This window comes from Phyllobates terribilis, unplaced genomic scaffold, assembly GCF_046119375.1.
Source record: "Phyllobates terribilis strain yellow unplaced genomic scaffold, ASM4611937v1 Scaffold_1__5_contigs__length_1240528914, whole genome shotgun sequence".
NCBI lineage: Eukaryota > Metazoa > Chordata > Amphibia > Anura > Dendrobatidae > Phyllobates > Phyllobates terribilis.
The window spans coordinates 360463944-360485901 of NW_027362761.1; the positions used below are offsets into that span (position 1 = coordinate 360463944).

Genomic DNA, 21958 nt, shown 5'->3' on the forward strand with positions numbered 1-21958 from the left:
TGGTGCTGGGGTTTGGGGATAGCGAAGGAGAGTAAGGATTATTGGAGCAAAGACAGTAAGGGTGTATGTAAGCATAATGAAGGGTTACGTGTGAATGAGAAAGCGAAACTAAGCACAATTAGTAAATAGTTGCTCCTACCTTCTGGCATATTTCAGATAAGACCCTTAAAGGCAACCCTTCAGTGCCAGACCTCTGGATACATGAAGCTCTTAACAGCACATGGAGTTTGATCAGCTGTGAACAGGAGGGAGGAGCCGCAGGGAGCCTGGACACAGTGCTCAGGGTGGAGGGTGGGATAATTAGGAAGGAGGATGAATTCATTCAGGAAGTAGACAGATGGGAACCAGTGTGAATTGGGATCAAAGGAGTGAGGTGATAACCAGGGACCAACAGATTGATACAAGTGGGGATCAATGGGTACAGCATATATTGGGTACAGAAGACATACTAATAATAATAATTTTTATTTTTATAGCGCCAACATATTCCGCAGCACTTTACAATTTTAGGGGGGACTTATGCTTATTCTGTATATATCTCATGGATAAACAAAGATACATATATTTAGTATAAATGCTCCTTATATATTTGAAAGGCCAAGAGGTTTTGCCTTTTCTCAGGCACCAGCAGAAGTATAGGGCTATGGCCCCTAATGATACCTGGGGGCAGGTGTAACAAAAAAGTGCAGTGTGAGTTTGAGGGGGCTCTTTGGGAGCTTTTAATTTGAAAATTAGCTCTAAACCAGTTAGCAATATAATTCTAGATGATGAGTGACAGGGTTTTGGCCCATAGTGGTAGGAATTCTACACGCTGAGAGGGATGATGTTACCAGTAAGGAGGTGGAGGCAGCCTTAACCTTTTTATGGTTCATCCACTTCATCCTGCTGGCGGCTGTCTACTGTACCGGTCACTAACACGCAGAGGAAGCGGACAGTTGCGAGCCACGCGTTTGGGATTTCTGCCTTAGAGGATCAAACGCTCGGTTTGGTTTATATACAACATAACTGCAATACTGTGGTATTGCTGTATATATTATTGTATTAGTCTACGAAGCTCAGCCACTCTGAGTTGTACCAATATGGAGGCAACAGTGGCCTTCATCAGAGCAGGCCTATGAGAGCTGGCTGTCAGTCAAAGTTGGGGTATGCTTACAACCACCACTCACAATACCGTGAGCAATGACAGCAGCTGTCGTAAAGCGCTGTACAGCTGAAAGCCAGCGGCTCCCGGGAGGAATAAAGTTAATTTTTCTCCCAAGAGCCACTCTTTCAGTTTGGTGACTGAACACCATACTAACGCTATTAACCTGCAAATTTACCACATACCTGCAGGTTAATAGCATTATCTGATGCAACTGGTTCCCTTTTCAATAATTAACCCTAGAACGCATACCTGGGGCCTTGCAGTTAGAATTTTGAAACTCTAGGTATTCCACAGGTATATAGTTGTTTGTCATTTCCAGTTGGTCATTTATTTATTATTTGCACACGGGCCTAAAAGGGCCCAGGTATGTGAAAGTGTAGATTTTTATGGTCATGCGTACTAGGGTTAAACAGCAGAGACTGCGGTTAGCTCAGTTTGCTGCTGTCATAGGCAGATGCTGCTGTGCATTACAATCAGCATCTGCTGGGAAATGGTGCAGGCTGAGCTCACTCCACACATGAGTATCCTAACTATGGATAAATTATATCAGTGTGTAATAATGCTAGTAGTACTTATTTGACAAACCTAACTGCAGTATTCCAAGCAGGAGAGGTAGCAGCAGTCTTACGTTTGCACACTTCTCTGGGCTTCTGACAATGCACAAAAAGTTACACATTTTCTGCGTCTTCATGCTGCAGCCATTGCAATACCCAACGTGATATTTAATTCAATAGAAGGTATGATCCGTATTCCTTCCCACTGCTAATGATTAGTGTTGAGCGAATTTGTTCGGCTTTTCAAATTCGTGTTCGGGGTTTGCAGCTTGTTCGCGCCCCAAAAAAAAAAAAAAATTGGCTCCGCCCATGAATGTCCCTAATTTGCCACGCTGTCACGCAGATGTTATCGCTAAACACTACTTAAGACCACCATAACCGGGTAAGAGCCCATCTAAGGTTGTGTGCCCACGATGCGTTTTTTAAGCGTTTCCGCAGCGACAATTCCGCTGCAGAAACGCTTAAAAACCGCATGGTAGAAGGCCTGCCATGTTCCCCAATGATAATCCGCATGTGCTGTGTACATGGTGCGGAAATATCCGCTGCGGATTATCATTGCGGAAAAAAATGCCGTACTACCAATTATTTTTGCGGAAGCGCTGCGTTTTCGCCGCCATTGACTTGCATAGTTATGCTACATTACCACCCGAGACAATGCGTGGATGAAGAATCTTATTTGACTATAAGCAATAGCCGGTGATTTGGAAATTTTTAATGTACTGCAGAATTATGGTGTCCGGTTATGTTAGACACACATTGAAAGGCATTATGGCTTGTGTAATAAAGCACAATTATTTCTATTTAGGAGGAAAAGTAAGCAAGTAGACATGTAAACTCCAATTGATTTTAGTACAGTTGAGGTGTAGGCTCTGGCATCTTTACATGCATCTGAACTGCAGCCAACAGCATGCCAGAATCCAATAGCGTGGGGAAAATCTACATTTTGTTTTAGGTGGTTCTGGATCCAATGAGGATGATACATCAATACAAATGCAAAGAAAAAGCGGAGTGGTGACTCATTTTTCACAGGTCCTCTGAAACATATGCATTCTGACTTACCATGAGCAACTTCTCCACCTTTCCTTGCAATCATTGTTAAATCTCCCCACTATCTACAAACAACTTGAGCCCTGGATGAAGCGCCAATAAAAGACCGAGCGCAATAATTTAGGATGAAACGGTCCCCTAAGAGTCTGACACCGAAACGAAAAATCATTTTAAATTTATTCACCATTTTCCCATTCACAACCCATACATTAACAGCATTTATTTGTATGGTTCTGTAAACATTATCACCGAGTACACACCCTCGCTGAAGAACATTTCCCTTTTCACATTTTCCATATAAATTCAGTTGTCAAGTATTTAAAGTGTAAGTTGCCTTAATTGAGGAGGGAAAGAAAAAAAATGAAGACCGCAGAAGTGGCCTTCTGTCTGAATGGCTGATCACCTAAAGGTCACATGAAGCCTTCAATGCCTGTCCTTTCAGATTTTCCAAGAATTGTCAGTGCTGTGCAGTACACGCTGCAGGCAGCTTATGACATGAGTGGTTACTGAGTGGCTTGATCCATCTTGCTGTCCCTCATGGCACATGAGGTGTTATCACACTGCTGTAAAAAGCTTGAGGTACTTCATAGTTTTGGAACATCAGTGTCTCTTCCAGAGAAATAGTGAGCAGCCCTGGAGGATTATGGTTACAGGTGGAGGCTGGAAGAGATGTGGCAACCCACAGATCCAGGTTTTTTCCCCATTTCATTTGTAGTGTATTTCATTGGTTAAGTAACAGTCACAAGTCCAGGTTTTCACGATCGTCAAGGTTGCTTCGCTTTGTTTTTCTGAAACTTTGCATGGACGACCTTTAACGTTGTCAGAAAATTCCCCAGGAAAAGTACCAGAAAAGTAAGGGCCAGGACAAAAACCTATAGTTCACAAACAGAAAAAAAATTAATATAAATACATGACATAATACAGGCTGCAACTGGGAATCAGTGAAGTGTATTTGATTACATGATTATGTTCACACAGGGTTTTTTCCCCCTCAAATATACATGTTGGAGCAGATTTTTTCAATGCTCACATTAAAAACTGCTATAAATACTCTGAATACACTTCCTTTTCTCCCATTATCAATTTTAAAGGCATTTCAGCCCCCAAAAAAGTTAAGTGAGCATACACACATGGGTTGTAATCTGTAAAAAAAAAAACCAAACAAACAAAAAACAACCTTTTTTAGGCTGTGTGCCCACGATGCATTTAAGCGTTTCCGCAGCGGCAAAAACGCTGCAGAAACGCTTAAAAAACGCATGGTAGAAGGCTTGCCATGTTCCCCAATGATAATCCGCATGTGCTGTGCACATGCTGTGGAAATTTCCGCTGGGATTATCATTGCGGAAAAAAACGCAGCACTACCAATTATTTTGCGGAAATGCAGCGTTTTGGCCACCATTGACTTGCATTAGAACACATGGATTACGCATCACTGCATATGTAGATGAGCAATCCACGCGTTTCAATGTGCAGATGGTACCCAGGTCTAGAGGAGACTCTCCTCCGGACCCAGGTACCATAGAAAACTGTTAAAAAAAAAAAAAAAAGAATAAAATAAAAAATAAATATATACTTACCTTCTGATGGCCCGCAGTGCGCTCCTCCTCTCATGCCGGCAGTTCGCGATGGACTGAAGGACCTGCGCTGACGTCATAGTCATGTGACGGGTCACGCGAGGCTGACGTCGGCAGGTCTTTCAGTGTAACGCGATCTGCCGGCAGCCGGGACGGTGAAGCAAGACACCGGGGGGGGCCATCGGAAGGTAAGTATAGATTTCATTTTTTATTTTTTTACATTCTCTCGGGTCACACTATATAAATCCATGCTGTTTGCATGGATTTATATTGTGTGACCAAGTTGTCAAGCACTTTCCAAGTGATGCTAAAATTGCTTGGAAAGCACTTGACAACTAGCAAGCGGAAATGCATGTGAAGAATGCGTCACTTCCGCATGTCCCTGGCAGGAAAAACGCATGTACAATCCGCATGTACAATCCGCATGCGTTTTTTCTGCGAGGGTAGAAGCAGAAACGCTCAGGAAAAATCCGGAGCATTTCTGCATCGTAGGCACATAGCCTTAATGTGGATTTCTCAGCCTAAAAATTCATGTACGCTGTGAATATACACTTAGGTCAATTATAAAACATATGCCTTCTGTAACTGATTTAGCTATCGCATTTAGTGGTCTGTATAATGATTGAATGACATCACATCCTGTCTCAATGACGAGAATGTAGAGATCATTGTTCAAATAGGGGCCTCAGAGGCGCCATCCATGAAGACAAACTTTTCTAGGTAATAGCTTATGGTTATTATATTAGGTAGAAAAACCATTTACAGTTTGCGACACAAGTAAATAATTGATGGCTGTTTATGATTGCTGAACTCAATATTTAAAAGGGAATCTCACTCTTACAACTCATTTTAAACTATTAGTACAGTCTTAAAGGGAATCTCTCACCCCCTGGTAGTTATCAGACCTCTACTATGGGCATACAGGGGGACACCAAGCAATGCCCGCCTATCTGATTATTATTCCTCTAAAATTTCCGCCTGGTTACCATTTTCCCTCCCTCCCCCGCCTGTCAGAGGGCGCTGTGACATGATTTCCTTCCTCATTTCCCGGCGCATGCACAAAGTGCGGCTCTTATAGACCGCGCTTTGTTTCCTCCCAACAGACTTTGTATGAGCACAGTGCCGCAGTGCTCTATTGCGCAGGCTCTGGGGAGTCACACTGACTTCCGTTCCAGTGACTCCTGGCGCATAACAAGAAGTCAGTGTGACTCCCCGGCGCCTTCGCAATAGAGCACTGCGCTCATATAAACTCAGTCGGGAGGAAACAAAGCTCGGTCTATAAGAGCTAAGCTTTGAGCATGTGCCAGGAGGTGAGGAAGAAAAGCTCACATCAGCGCCCTGTGACTTGCGGGGGAGGGAGAGAAAATGGTAACTAGGCTGATACAGTGGGTACGGAAAGTATTCAGACCCCTTTACATTTTTCATTCTTTGGTTCATTGGAGCCATTTGGTAAATTCTAAAAAGTTCATTTTTTTTCTCATTAAAGTACACTCTGCACCCCATCTTGACTGAAAAAAAACAGAAATGTAGAAATTTTTGCAAATTAAAAAAAGAAAAACTGAAATATCACATGGTCATAAGTATTCAGACCCTTTGCTCAGCATTGAGTAGAAGCCCCCTTTTGAGCTAGTACAGCCATGAATCTTCTTGGGAATGATACAAGTTTTTCACACCTGGATTTAGGGATCCTCTGCCATTCTTCCTTGCAGATCCTCTCCAGTTCCATCAGGTTAGATGGTGAACGTTGGTGGACAGCCATTTTCAGGTCTCTCCAGAGATGCTCAATTGCGTTTAGGTCAGGGCTCTGGCTGGGCCAGTCAAGAATGGTCACAGATTTGTTCTGAAGCCACTCCTTTGTTATTTTAGCTGTGTCCTTAGGGTCATTGTTTTGTTGGAATGTGAACCTTCGGCCAACTCTGAGGTCCAGAGCACTCTGGAAGAGGTTTTCATCCAGGATATATCTTTGTACTTGGCCGCATTCATGTTTCCTTCAATGTCGTCCTGTCCCTGCAGCTGAAATAAACCCCCATAGCATGATGATGCCACCACCATGTTTCACTGTTGGGATTGTATTGGGCAGGTGATGAGCAGTGCCTGGTTTTCTTCACACATACCTCTTAGAATTATCACCAAAAAGTTCTATCTTCGTTTAATCAGAGCAGAGAATCTTATTTCTCATAGTCAGGGACTCCATGTGTTATTGAGCAAACTCTATGCGGGCTTTCATATGTCTTGCACTGAGGAGAGGCTTCTGTCGGGCCACTCTGCCATACAGGCCAGACTGGTGGAGGGCTGCAGTGATAGTTGACTTTGTGTAACTTTCTCCCATCTCCCTACTGCATCTCTGGAGCTCAGCCACAGTGATCTTTGGGTTCTTCTTTACCTCTCTCACCAAGGCTCTTCTCCCACGATTGCTCAGTTTGGCTGGGTGGCCAGGTCTAGGAAGACTTCTGGTGGTCCCAAACTTCTTCCATTTAAGGATTATGGAGGCCACTGTGCTCTTAGGAACCTTAAGTAATGCAGAGATTCTTTTGTAACCTTGGCCAGATCTGTGCCTTGCCACAATTCTGTCTCTGAGCTCCTTGGGCAGTTCCTTTGAGCTCATGATTCTCATTTGGTCTGACATGCACTGTGAGCTGTGAGGTCTTATATAGACAGGTGTGTGCCTTTCCAAATCAAGTCCTATCAGTTTAATTAAACACAGCTGGACTCCAATGAAGGAGTAGAACCATCTCAATGAGGATCACAAGGAAATGGACAGCATGTGACTTAAATATGAGTGCCTGAGCAAAGGGTCTGAATACTTCTGACCATGTGATATTTTAGTTTTTCTTTTTTAATAAATTTGCAAAAATTTCTACATTTCTGTTTTTTTTTTCCAGTCAAGATGGGGTGCAGAGTGTACTTTAATGAGAATAAAAATGAACTTTTTAGAATTTACCAAATGGCTGCAATGAAACAAAGAGTGAAAAATTTAAAGGGGTCTGAATACTTTCCGTACCCACTGTAGGTGGCGATTTAGGGGAATAATAATCAGATAGGCAGGCATTGCTTGGCGTCCCCCGGACACCAAGACTGTTGAAAACCAAAAAGGTAAAACTACTTTTGTCTGCAATCAGACCTCTACAATGGGCCATACAGGTAAGTACAGATTTACTTATCTGTACCCTGTATTCCCATAGTAGTGGTCTGATAACTCCAAAGTGGTGACAGATTCCCTTTAAAGAGGACATAATACAGTCTTAAAGAGCCCTCATTTGCAATAAAACAGTTTTTCAATACAATTCAAGAAGGGAAATCTATATTGTGGATATTCGATTTATATCGGCCAAGCACCTTTCATAGCACTATGTACAGTACAGACCAAAAGTTTGGACACACTCTCATTTAAAGATTTTTCTGTATTTTCATGACTATGAAAATTGTACATTCACACTGAAGGCATCAAAACTATGAATTAACACATGTGGATTTATATACTTAACAAAAAAGTGTGAAACAACAGAAAATAATGTCTTATATTCTAGGTTCTTCAAAGTAGCCACCTTTTGCTTTGATGACTGCTTTGCACACTCTTGGCATTCTCTTGATGAGCTTCAAGAGGTAGTCACTGGAAATGGTTTTCACTTCACAGGTGTGCCCTGTCAGGTTTAATAAGTGGGATTTCTTGCCTTATAAATGGGGTTGGGACCATCAGTTGTGTTGTGCAGAAGTCTGGTGGATACACAGCTGATAGTCCTACTGAATAGACTGTTAGAATTTGTATTATGGCAAGAAAAAAGCAGCTAAGTAAAGAAAAACGAGTGGCCATCATTATTTTAAGAAATGAAGGTCAGTCTGTGCGAAAAATTGGGAAAACTTTGAAAGTGTCCCCAAGTGCAGTTGCAAAAACCATCAAGCACTACAAAGAAACTGGCTCACATGAGGAAAGGAAGACCAAGAGTCACCTCTGCTTCTGAGGATAAGTTTATCCGAGTCACCAGCCTCTGAAATCGCAGGTTAACAGCAGCTCAGATTAGAGACCAGGTCAATGCCACACAGAGTTCTAGCAGCAGACACATCTCTTCAACATCTGTTAAGAGGAGACTTTGTGCAGCAGGCCTTCATGGTAAAATAGCTGCTAGGAAACCACTGCTAAGGACAGGCAACAAGCAGAAGAGACTTGTTTGGGCTAAAGAACACAAGGAATGGACATTAGACCAGTGGAAATCTGTGCTTTGGTCTGATGAGTCCAAATTTGAGATCTTTGGTTCCAACCACCGTGTCTTTGTGCGACGCAGAAAAGGTGAACGGATGGACTCTACATGCCTGGTTCCCACCGTGAAGCATGGAGGATGAGGTGTGGGGGTGCTTTGCTGGTGACACTGTTGGGGATTTATTCAAAATTGAAGGCATACTGAACCAGCATGGCTACCACAGCATCTTGTAGCGGCATGCTATTCCATCCGGTTTGCGTTTAGTTGGACCATCATTTATTTTTCAACAGGACAATGACCCCAAACACACCTCCAGACTGTGTAAGGGCTATTTGACCAAGAAGGAGAGTGATTGGGTGCTACGCCAGATGACCTGGCCTCCACAGTCACCAGACCTGAACCCAATCGAGATGGTTTGGGGTGAGCTGGACCGCAGAGTGAAGGCAAAAGGGCCAACAAGTGCTAAGCATCTCTGGGAACTCCTTCAAGATTGTTGGAAGACCATTTCCGGTGACTACCTCTTGAAGCTCATCAAGAGAATGCCAAGAGTGTGCAAAGCAGTCATCAAATCAAAAGGTGGCTACTTTGAAGAACCTAGAATATAAGACATATTTTCAGTTGTTTCACACTTTTTTAAGTATAGAATTCCACATGTGTTAATTCATAGTTTTGATGCCTTCAGTGTGAATGTACAATTTTCATAGTCATGAAAATACAGAAAAATCTTTAAATGAGAAGGTGTGTCCAAACTTTTGGTCTGTACTGTAAGTTAGTTAATTTTGGGGGTGGCAGACTCCCTTTAACATTATTGGGAAACGCACAGTACAGATTTGGTATGGAAATTACACAGGTAGTATAGTAAAACAGATGGGATTTTAAAAATAGCATCTACACTTATAGGATATTTTCCACACGTGAATTGACTCGTAGTGTCGATTTGTAAATGCACAGTATATCAATTCTTTGCGCAGAATTCAAAAGGTAAGGTAAAACATGCTGATCACCGAACAATCAAGCGTTTCATGGCAAATAGCCAACAGGGTCGCAAGAAGCGTGTTGGCCAAAAAAGGCGCAAAATAACTGCCCATGAATTGAGGAAAATCAAGCATGAAGCAAGATGCCATTCGCCACCAGTTTTGCCATATTTCAGAGCTGCAACGTTACTGGAGTATCAAAAAGAACAAGGTGTGCGATACTCAGGGACATGGCCAAGGTAAGGAAGGCTGAAAAACGACCACCTTTGAACAAGAAACATAAGATAAAACGTCAAGAATGGGTCAAGAAATATCTTAAGACTAATTTTTCAAAGGTTTTATGGACTGATGAAATGAGTGTGACTTTTGATGGGCCAGATGGATGGGCAAGAGGCTGGATCAATAAAGGGCAGAGAGCTCCACTCCGACTCAGACACCAGCAAGGTGGAGCTGGGGTACTGGTATGGGCTGGTATCAAAGATGAACTTGTGGGACCTTTTCGGGTTGAGGATGGAGTGAAGCTCAACTCCCAGACCTATTGCCAGTTTCTAGAAGACAACTTCTTCAAGCAGTGGTACAGGAAGAAGTCGGTATCGTTCAAGAAAAACATGATTTTCATGCAGGACAATGCTCCATCACATGCATCTAACTACTCCATAGCGTGGCTGGCCAGTAAAGGTCTAAAAGAAGAAAAAATAATGACATAGCCCCCTTGTTCACCTGATCTGAACCCCATAGAGAACCTGTGGTCCATCATAAAATGTGATATCTACAGGGAGGGAATACAGTACACCTCTCGGAACAGTGTCTGGGAGGCTGTGGTGGCTGCTGCACGCAATGTTGATTGAAAACAGATCAAGCAACTGACAGAATCTATGGATGGAAGGCTGTTGAGTGTCATCATAAAGAAAGGTGGCTATATTGATCACTATTTTTTTTGTTTTTTGTTTTTGCAGGTCAGAAATGTTTATTTCTAAGTTTTGTGCACTGATATTGGTTTACCTGGTGGAAATAAACAAGTGAGATGGGATTATATTTGGTTTTTATTAAGTTGCCTAATAATTCTGCACAGTAATAGTTACCTGCACAAACAGATATCCTCCTAAGATGGCCAAATCTAAAAAAAACCCACTCCAACTTCCAAAAATATTAAGCTTGGATATTTATGAGTCTTTTCGGTTGATTGAGAACATAGTTGTTGATCAATAATAAAAATAATCCTCTAAAATACAACTTGCCTAATAATTCTGCACACAGTGTGTACGAAAAATGTGTAATTTCTCTGATCGCAGATATCAAGGTATCATTTTATTCAGCTTCCTATGACCTACATGCCCATATAGACTGCTTAGGAGGGTTGATAAATGACCAGGCCAAATTTTTTAAATCTGACCAATGTTACTTCATGTGGTAAGAACGCTGGAACGCTTCAATGTATCCCAGTGATGAGTGGTTTTTTTGTAACATATTGTACTATGTTAATGGTATATTTAGGTCGATATGATTTGCGTAAAAATTGGCATTTTCGCAAAAAATTTGCGATTTTCAAACTTTCAATCTTTGTACCTCATGACTAACTGGTTTAAGGATCTAAAGTAATTAATAAATAACATTTTCCATATGTCTACTTTACATCTCCATCATTTTTCAAACGTTTCATTTTGTTAGGATGTTAGAAGGGTTAAAAGTTTAGTAGCAATTTCTCTTTTTCAAGAAATTTACACAACCTGTTTCTTTAGGGACCTACTCAGATTTCCTATATTGGAAACTTCCCAAAAGTGATGCAATTTTAAAAAACCGCATCCCTCAAATAACTGTGGTCAGGAACTTTTTTCTTTTTAACCCTTCAGGTGCTAGACTGGACTTAATTCAAAATCGAATGAAAAATAAATAAATTGTAATTCTGATTCTAAAATTTTGCTTTAGCCCCCAATTTTTTCACTTTTCCAAGGAATAGCACAAGAAAATGGACCCTACTATTTGTTACCTAGTTTCTTCTGAGCACACGGATACCCTACATGTGGTCAGAAAACTCTGAAGAAACTGCAGGGCTCGGAAGAGAAGGAGCACCATTTTAATTTTGGAACACAAATTTGGCTGAAATAGATTACTGGCAACATGTCCTATTTGCTCAGTCCATAAGGCAGAAAAGCAGAAAACCCCCACAAGTGACCCCATTTTGTAAACTACACCCCTCAAGGATTTTATCCAGGTGTATAGTAAGCATTTTTTGCTCACAGGTATTACACAGAATTTGATAACATTAGATTGTTCTATTGAAAATTTTCACCTTTTTCACGAAAATGTTGCTTTAGCCCCAAATTTTTCACTTTTGCAAGAGGCAACATGAAAAAGTGGACCACGCAGTTTGTTACCTGCTTTCTTCTGAGCCTGGCAATACCTCACACGTAGTCAAAAAGTTCTGTTTGGACACACAGCAGGGATCAGAAGGGTATAAAAGGACATTTGGAATGTAAATTTAGTAGGAATCAATAGCAGACCCCAGGTGGTCTCATTTGCAGAGCCCCAGAGGTGCCAAAACAGTAGAAACCCCCACAAGTGACCCCATTTTGAAAACTAGAATTCCATCACGGAATTCATCTAGGGATGTGTCGAGTTTGTTGAACCTGTACTTCACAAAACTTTTTAAAATGTGGTTACGAAAATTAAAATTTTTTTTTGCTAAAATGTTTTTAGCCCTCAATACGTAATTTTCACAATGGATAATTTGTTATGCAATTTCTTTAGAACACGAAGATACCCCATATGGGGTCAAAAACTGCTGTTTGGGCACATGGTAGGGCTAGGAAAGAAAAGAGCGCCATTTGATTTTTAGAAAGCATAAGTTTGTCTGGAATAGATTGTGAATGCCATGTCACATTTGGAGAGCTCCTGACATGCCAAAACAGCAGAAACTCCCCCCCCCCCCCACCCCCAAGTGACCCCATTTTGGAAACTAGATCCCTCAAGGAATTCATCTAGGGGTGTACTGAGCATTTTTAACCTACAGGTGAGTCAATAAACATTATAACATTTAGGTGTGAAAAGAAAAAATTATATTTTTTCCAATAAAATACTGTTTTAGCACCAAATTTATAATTTTCACAAGGGGTAATAGTAGAAAATGGATTCCATAATTTGTTATGCAATTTTTACTGAATGTGGCAGTACCCACTACTGTTTGAGCACACCGCAGGGATTGGATGGGAAGGAGCACTACTTGGCTCTTAGAATGCAGATTCCGTTTGAATAGATTATGGGCTCCATTAGCTGAGCCCCTGAGGTGCCAGAACAGCAGAAACCCCACCAAGTGACCTCATTTCGGAAACTAGAACCCTGAAGAAATTGATCTAGGGGTGTAGTGAGTATTTCGAACGCACAGGTGCCTCACAATTTTATAACATTGGGACATGGAAATGACATTTTAGTGGTAAAAATGTAATTTTTTTTATTTGCTTCAAATTTGTCACTTACATAAGGGTTAATAGGTGAAACTGGACCCCACAATGTATTGTGCAGTTTCTCATGAACGTGGTGATGCGTGATATGTCATCAGAAACTACTGTTTGGCCACACGTCATGGCTGAGAAGGCAGGAGCGCCATTTGGAGGCCTAGAATAGTTTGCGGGCGACATTTACGTAGCCCTTAAGGAGCCAGTTAACCCCATATGTGACCCTATTGTAGAAATTACACCTCTCAATTAACTCATCTTCGGCTGCAGCGACTACTTTATACCATCCATGCCGTGATTTTTATTCTGAAGAACTGCAAATCTGGCGCCCATACATTGTGCCCAGCTTGTGCTTCTGTAGACACGCACCCCGTAGATTAAGTGCGCTTTCCCGCTACAATAATGCTAAACATGTGGCCGCTTACTGCGATTTAGGCACAGTGGCACTCAGAAGGAGGGGGCATTTGGATTTGGGAGCAATGGATTTTATTTGATGGGGAGGTGCGGGGACCTGTTGCGCTTTTCCAAAGTCTTTGTTCTACCAGTAATGTGAGAACCCCCTATATTTCCAGTGACAGATGAAGGATCTGAGAGGGGGCTGGTTTTGTGCGGGATAAGTTAGGGTTTTTATTAGTAACATTTTGGGGTACATAACATTTTTGATCACTTCCAGAATAAGGCTGGATCACATTCTTGTGTTCTACACTGAGCACTTACTTCGGAGTTTCCGTGTAAATCCCACAAAAATGTGATTCAGACGATACCCCTGATGGAACCACCCACCATCATGAGGCAGATGGAGACACTTGACTGCTTGCTGTCCGATTGTGTTCATCTTTGCACTATTCACTTATGTTGCAGTTTTAAAAAGGCAACAGGAATAAGGCTCCTTAACGGCCACTGTTTTAATGCGTATTGGCGGTTGGTAAGGAGTTAAAGTTTTCCCACCCAGAATATTAAAGCATTGTAGGGCCTATCAAAAATGAAAAAATATCATAATTTACTTGGTGTTAAAATACTGCTCTGTTATTGAGCTGTCATGTGACCTACAGCTCCTTAATTCCTACTATAGTCCGATCAAAGCACAGAGCTTTACTCCCTGTGGATTGACTGTCTTAGCCAGCAACTGTGCAGTGGGCTCTGAAGGGGAATGTCATAGGGGGCATGACCGGTCATACTTGGCACCTTTAAAAGGGAGAGAAGAGAGCACACTGACATTGCAGGACAAAAAACAAGTAATCTTATCAGTTTTGTTCCAGTGCACTAGATTACATTATAATAAATGAATACATTATGACTCATTGCTCCTCTGCAGTACACGGAGTCTGTGTGTTGCCAGCACCTGTAAGTAACATTGTCTGCAGGAAAGTGTCATGATAGCATATACTCAACGAAAAGGGAGGATATATTAGGAAGGAGAAATTGTGTACAGTAGTTTATCCATCTTGAGACTGTATAAAGGCCCCGTCACACTAAGCGACGCTACAGCGATCCGGACAACGATACGACCTGTCAGGGATCGTTGCTGCGTCGCTATGTGGTCGCTGGTGAGATGTCAAACAGTCACATCTTCCCAACGACGCAGCAACGATGCGGCGACCCGTAACGATCTGTATAACAATGCACGCCTATGTGTTTCTGTGTCAGAGTCGTCAACAAGGTCGTTGGTAAGGTGTCAAACACAGCGATACATGCTACCCAGCGGGACCTCAACGATCAAAGAAATGTCCAGACCATTCCGACACGACCAGCGATCTCACAGCAGGGGCCTGGTCGCTGCTAAGTGTCAAACGTAGCGAGATCGCTACTGAGGTCGCTGTTGCGTCACAAAACTTGTGACTCAGCAGCGATCTCGCTTAGTGTGACGGGGGCTTAAGAGTATCTAGAGTCTGACGGTGCTTGGAAGGTGCAATAGGCAGGCGCTAACAGTGGGAGTTATACAGCACTGCCTCCTGGGAAATGTAGTCTACAAACAGAAAAGGATAGCTGGCAGGAAGTTCAGGATGTAATCAGTACGAAACCACAAGGATGGATGCAGGGGGGAGCGAAGAAAAACAAAAAAATTAAATTAACAGTATCCATTATAGGAACAGGCAGCGTGTGTGTACGTGCGTGTAAAACCCTCTTAAGTAAATGCAAACAGCTGCAGAAAGCTGCAAATTATTGTTTTTTTTAAAATTCCCTGTAAAAGATAAATTATGCCCTTTGTTGTTTTTTTTTGCTATAGAGCAAACTAACAGATCTGCAAATGGATTATATTTACATACATGAGTTTGTACTGAAAATCCCCAATAAATTCTTCTTAAATCTACCTTGCTAAATATTGAACAGTAGATTAAATACTAAGCAAACTGCAGTGGTCTCTTTCAAGCTGTATACAGTACAGCGTTTGCTAGTATGCAGAATAGTTGCTAACGTACAAAATACCCTTCATCAATGGATTAAAATGTAATCTGCTTACAATAAAAACCCAATTTGTATAGTTATTCATCCAGGTACAATGATGCCGTGCTTCCAGACACGCCTGCTAGTAGGTTTCACTGTCTGCAGCAGTAATAGCAGTGTCATCCAGAGTGTTTGTACTAGCTAGGCGTGCACCAAGGTCTCATAATCTGGAGTCTCTACCATCTCCACCCTTGATAAACGCATCAGCAGACGCCAGATCAGCAGCAGCACAACCACGTAACAGTGATTCAAGGTATCCCATAGCTGAATGAAGTGGTTATGAAGGACGATGAATCAGAGGCCTCACACCTCTCACCTTTCATAGTAGATTCCTCATGTTTATTGGCATTTTTTGACACAGTGAATAACAATTTACTTAAAGGGAACCTGTCAGAAACTTCTACCAACTCCCAAAGCCATTTATATGACTATTTGGCAAAAAAAGACAATTAATCCCTTCATGATCCCAGAGTAATGCTGCAGCAGCAAGAAATCACATTTTAAAGTTGAGTGTACATATGCCTGTAAGTGCACTGGGGTGTGACAATGCACTTCCAGCTCCCCAGCCTCACCTGTGTTTCCTGCGTAGCGCCATCCTCCCTTGCATTATTGACAGGATGTTGGCAGTGTACCAGAGTAGTTAACTAGAGGAGGTTGGTTCTGGTTGGGAATCCAGCTCCTCAGCCTCACGCTATAAGTGCAATATCATGCCCCAATGCACTTCCAGAGATAGCTACTGATCTTCAAAATGCGATTTCTCGCTGCTGCGGCAGTACTTTGGTGTTATAATGAAATTAGTGGTCTTATTTTTTAAAGTGCTACACAGCTTATAAATTGTTTGGGGGGGATATAGAACATAATGAAATTAGTGGTCTTATTTTTTAAAGTGCTACACAGCTTATAAATTGTTTGGGGGGGGATATAGAAGTTTGACAGGTTCCATTTAAAGTAAAGTACAACAGACAAGAACTAATGTATAAATAATACATTTCAACACAGGCAACCTCAGCTATGCAACCTCTCTCCATTAAGGAACCATATAGTGGTTTTAGCCATGAGAGTTTCCTGTCTTGTTCCACAAATCATCTCCACCATCTCATTTGAATCAGGGTCTATAAAGCACTGTATTAGGCACATGAGCACACATGGTTGGTAAAGCAAGGACAATGGAGGCGTCTGTTCACATATGTCCACGTTTAGACCCTAAATGGAGGCAAATGCCTGTCCACAAACGATCACAATCATACAAGGCACTTGCAGAGCTCACTCTGGGCATCCCCCTCTAGTGTGGTAAAGGGGTTGATAACTTGAAGAAGAGTTCCTGTATGCCTTCTTAGGTGGTCAATGAAAAGCAAGACCAGGGAATAATGGCAGTAACATTTTGTGACCTTTCTGCCTGATGTCTCTTGCAGTTCCCTCCTCTACCTTATGCCACGTTCAGATATCCATGTGCCACGATCCAGGCACGAACCATCCACGGGTATCCTGACCCGAACTTGACAGCCTTACATATGTCTATTAGGCCGTCAAGTTCTGGTCAGGAGACCAGAAGACATCCGTGTAGCACAGTCTGTGCTTGGACTATGACACATGGATGGGTGAATGCAGCATTAGAGACACAATAGAAAGGAAGTAAAACTTCTCCAAAACACAATCCCATGCAGGAGAAACACAATAAATTACAGTTTACTGAAGGGTTATCTGGGACTTATTATTTTTGTGTATGGGGCCACGAACTAAGAGGAAGGTCGTTGCTCACTACCTGCCTATTCTGCACCGGATAATCTCTGACGGCTCAGCCAAAACTTCCCCTCCTTTATTTAACCTCTCTTCAGTAGAAGAGGTCTTACCCATCAGCTCTGTTGACGGGGAGTCACTGCAGACATCATGCTGATTGACAGGCAGCTTCCTGCAGTTAGGTAATTAGTTGCAGGTAAATCACCATGATATCAGCAGAGACGACCCATAAACAGAGCAGAGTGGAAGAGAAGACATTGCTCTGTCCATGTGACGTCACTGGACGCAGAGGAATCGCTAGCAGGAGTCGTCTGTGACCGATCACAAGGCAGAAATCGTCGCCAGCAGAGCAGTTAGCAAGGCAGGTAGTTCTTAGTCCAATAGGGAAAATAATAAAAATCTCCAATAACCTCTTTAATCTGTTATGAAAAAGACTGATAAATTACCTGCCATTCTTTACATGCTTCGTGTCTAGACAGTTCAAAAAGTGTGACCGAATTATACAACTGCCAAAACTAGGGGGAAAATAACAACTGTAATTACAGGTCAATAACACACAAATCATAAAAATAACCTATAAAAATGCTTTCTCTGTGACTCAGTGCTGCCCCCTGCTGTTCTTATAAGAAAACTGAAAAATAATGTGTCATGGATGCAGAAACAAATTGAAAATAATTGTCACTTTAGATACTTTACAGAATATTGGATTTATCCATATGTAAAAGATCACGTTTAATTTACAATATCTTTATATGTTGGGTCCTATGGGGGGAGGGTTAAATATGTGCTCAGTGGCCACCTCTGCAACGCTAAACCTGGTGGCGGTACAACCTCCGTGCACTGCTGTGTGCATGAGCCCCTAAACGTTGTGGTGTCACTTTCAACAATGCAATCATCTCTACCTTTCATGTATCAGCACTACACATGTAAAGGCCCCGTCACACTTAGCGACGCTGCAACGATCCCGACAACGATATGACCTGTCAGGGATCGTTGCTGTGTCGCTATGTGGTCGCTGGTGAGCTGTCAAACAGGCAGGCTCACCAACGATCAGGGGAGCAGCAACATCGTGGAAAGAATCTTTCCACGATGTCCTGCTCCTGGTTACCAGCCTGCTGAAGCAGGAGCAGGCTGGTAACCATGGTAAACATCGGGTTACTAGGGGCACACACGCACTTAGTAACCCGATGTTTATCATGGTTACGAGCCTGCTAAAGTGAGCGGTAACCTCCCGCTCACCGTAGCAGAGTGGTAACCATGATAAACAGCGGGTTACTAAGTGCGCGTGTGCCCCTAGTAACCCGATGTTTATCATGGTTACCAGCCTGATCGCTGCTCCCGCTGGTCACACACAGCGATGTGTGCTGACCAGCGGGAGGGCAACGACCAAAAAATGGTCCAGGACATTCTGCAGCTATCAGCGACCTCACAGCAGGGGCCTGATCGCTGCAAAGTGTCACACATAGCGACATCGCTGGTGAGGTCGCTGTTGCGTCACCAAAACCGTGACACAGCAGCGATCTCGCTATGTGAGATGGGGGCTTTAGTAAAAGACTGTTTCTGATCAGTACAGGAACTCAGTGCACCACGGCAGACCAAACATTTCGGTGCACCTTCCCACATGCTTGTTTTCCCATCTACCTCTGCCCTTCTCTGGTTCTATGAAGCCAGAGGTGTCAATCAAAAGGGAGGTGGGTGTGATAAAGGGAAAAAAAGTAGGAGGGAAGGTGCACTGTTTGGCCACGTCATAATGCACTGAGCACCTGTGCTTGGTTTGAACAGTCATTCTGTTTAAGGGGACTGTCTGGTGGTCATGGTGCATATCATGTGGAAAGCACACAGACATTTAATACATGCAGTGCAAAGCGGCATCAGTACCCATTATGTTGGAGGGGGAGTAGTTTTTTTTTCCCGAAGGAAAAATAAAAATGTAAGTTTAAAAGTTATAATAAGTGACTTTATATATTATAAGAGAATATAAAGCTCAAACTCTGCAAAATAAAGCTTACTAATGTCTCAGTGGTCTTGGCTGCAGTAGGGCCTAACTGCAGAGTCAGAAATAAGTGTACACAGTTCTGTCCTTGGCTTGGAGAAAAAAAAAAAAAAGCATTATGCCTCCCATCTTCCCTCTGCAGCTAAAGTTAAAACACTCCAAAGTGTGAGGGGCAAGTTATAACACTACTAAAGCCAAGAACAGGGGGGAGGGGGAAATCTATTGGTCGCTGTAAACCCTTACCTAAAAGTACAATTTGAAAAAGAAAAAAAGACTTACATGGCCAAAAAATAGAAAGGGAAGTAGAAATGTGAGTCCTCTCCACATCCAGGACTGAAATCCTTCTGCAATATTAACAAAAAAAAAAAGTTGTATAATTAAAGGAATCTTTGATCTCATTAATATTGTAAATTTTAGCAATAATTTCATCTTAAAATTAATTTCTACATATGGAGGCGAGTTAACAGTTAAATAAATGCTCATAGTTTGCTAGTAATTACTACAGAAAATTCAGTTATTTCCCTTAAGGCTATGTGCCCACGATGCAGAAATGCTCAGGATTTTTTCCTGAGCGTTTCTGCATCTCCCTGGCAGAAAAAAACGCATGCAAGCGTTTTCCTGCCAGGGACATGTGGAAATGGAGCGGTTACCCACTGACATTTCCGCATGTGGATTGACAAGCGTTTTCCAGGCGATTTTAGAATCACTTGGAAAGTGCTTGTGACAACTAGGTCACACCATATAAATCCATGCAACCGGCATGGATTTATATAGTGTGACCCGAGAGAGTGGTAAAAATAAAAAAATAAATGTATACTTACCCTCCGATGGCCCCCGGTGTCCCGCTCACTCCGTTCTCCCTTGCCGGCAACAGTGAATTGAAAGACCTGCCGACGTCAGCGTCACGTGACCCGTCACATGACACTGACGTCAGCGCAGGTCCTTCAACTCACTGCAAAGTGCCGGGATCCAAGCAGGAGCGGTGCGCGGGCCGACAGAAGGCAAGTATACATTTTTTATTTTATTCTTTTTATTACAGATTTTTTAATGGTACCTGGGTGTGGAGGAGAGTCTCCTCTCATCTACACCCGGGTACCATCCGCACATTAGAACGCTTGGATTCCGCATCTACATATACAGTGATGCGTAATCCATGCGGTCTAATGCAAGTCAATGGCGGCGAAGACGCAGCACTTCCGCAAAATTTGGTAGTGCTGCGTTTTTTTCCGCAATGATAATCCGCAGCGGAAATTTCCGCAGCATGTGCACAGCACATGCGGATTATCATTGGGGAACATTGCTGCCCTTTTACCATGCGTTTTTAATGCGTTTCCGCAGCTGCGGAAACGCATTAAAAACGCATCGTGTGCACACAGCCTAATTAAAAGTGAACCTGTCTGCAGATAAAAAGACAGAGTGCCAGTCCAGAATGAATACCAACAAAGCGTAAGATAAAGATACATGCATAAGATAAAGAACTATTACTTGGAGGTGCAATCTGTATTTATTACTGAATACGAAAAAGGAACAACACAGACTATGATTAAGAGCAATTAAAAACAAAAAGGAAAAAACAATGTGTATTACCACAAGCCCATGTCCAAAATGGCAGACAAAGGGTGACCGACGCAATACCATAAACCAAGTGTCTCCATCAAGGAAAACACTGTATTATCAAGATGAAACATGTAGGACAGGAATTAAGGGAAAAAAAAAATCAAAACTTCTGAGTGAAAAAGAGTTGTTTGGCGATCGGCAATAATATTGCATCAACTCCGCAACCAAACAAGATGAGGGGAGGACAGTTTTCATATTTGGAAATAAAAAATTGTTGCAAGATTTAGAGGTACAGTCTCTATGTTTAAAGGGAACCAGATTTTTGCTACTCCATCCAAGAGCAGCATGATGTAGAGACAGAGACCCTGATTCTAGCTATGTATGACTTACCCCCATTTTATCTGCTACAGATCTGAATGCTGAGCTCTGTATAACCCCACCCCCACCTCTGACAGCTTTTCACTGTGCATTGGCAGAAAGCTGACAATTTGTGGTGGGGGAGCGGTTATACCAAGCTCATGAATATGGAGGACTACCTGGCAGCTGATTTACTAGTCCTCTAATGTAGGGGTGGGCAATTAATTTAACCGAGGAGCCATATGAGAGACCATGAGTGTTCTGGAGCGCCGAACCAATAGGCTAAAATTAATTCTGCTCAATATTAACATATTCTCATTATTTTATATTAATATTGATTGTATCACCCTACATACACGGCCCGCCCCCACCTACACACAGTGTGATCCCCCACACGGCCCGCCCCCACCTACACACAGTGTGAGCCCCCACACGGCACGCCCTACATACACACAGTGTGAGCCCCCCACACAGCCCGCCCTACATACACAAAGTGTGAGCCCCCACACAGCCTGCCCTACATACACTGAGCCCCCACACAGCCCGCCCTACATACACAGTGTGAGCCCCCACACAGCTCGCTTACATACACACAGTGTGAGCCCCCACACAGCCCCCCTACATACACTGAGCCCCCACACAGCCCGCCCTACATACACACAGTGTGAGCCCCCACACAGCCCCCCCTACATACACTGAGCCCCCACACAGCCCGCCCTACATACACACAGTGTGAGCCCCCACACAGCCCGCCCTACATACACACAGTGTGAGCCCCCACACAGCCCGCCCTACATACACAGTGTGAGCCCCCACACAGCTCGCTTACATACACACAGTGTGAGCCCCCACACAGCCCCCCTACATACACTGAGCCCCCACACAGCCCGCCCTACATACACACAGTGTGAGCCCCCACACAGCCCCC

General features: G+C 42.8%; 1 protein-coding gene across 2 annotated transcripts in view; it reads right to left on the reverse strand.

The window, feature by feature from the left end:
- Positions 1 to 2905: 2905 nt before the first annotated feature.
- Positions 2906 to 21958, reverse strand: part of TMEM120B (transmembrane protein 120B) — a 72738-nt gene continuing 53685 nt past the window's right edge. For both annotated transcript variants that reach the window (XR_012319795.1, XM_073676272.1), the window contains exons 10-12: positions 19396 to 19460; positions 17570 to 17638; positions 2906 to 3617 (exon numbers count right to left, since the gene is read on the reverse strand). Coding sequence is in view for 1 of the 2 variants with exons in the window: in XM_073676272.1 (XP_073532373.1) it covers positions 3510 to 3617; positions 17570 to 17638; positions 19396 to 19460 (242 nt within the window). In the remaining variant the exon portion in view is untranslated. The remainder of the gene's footprint in view (positions 3618 to 17569; positions 17639 to 19395; positions 19461 to 21958) is intronic.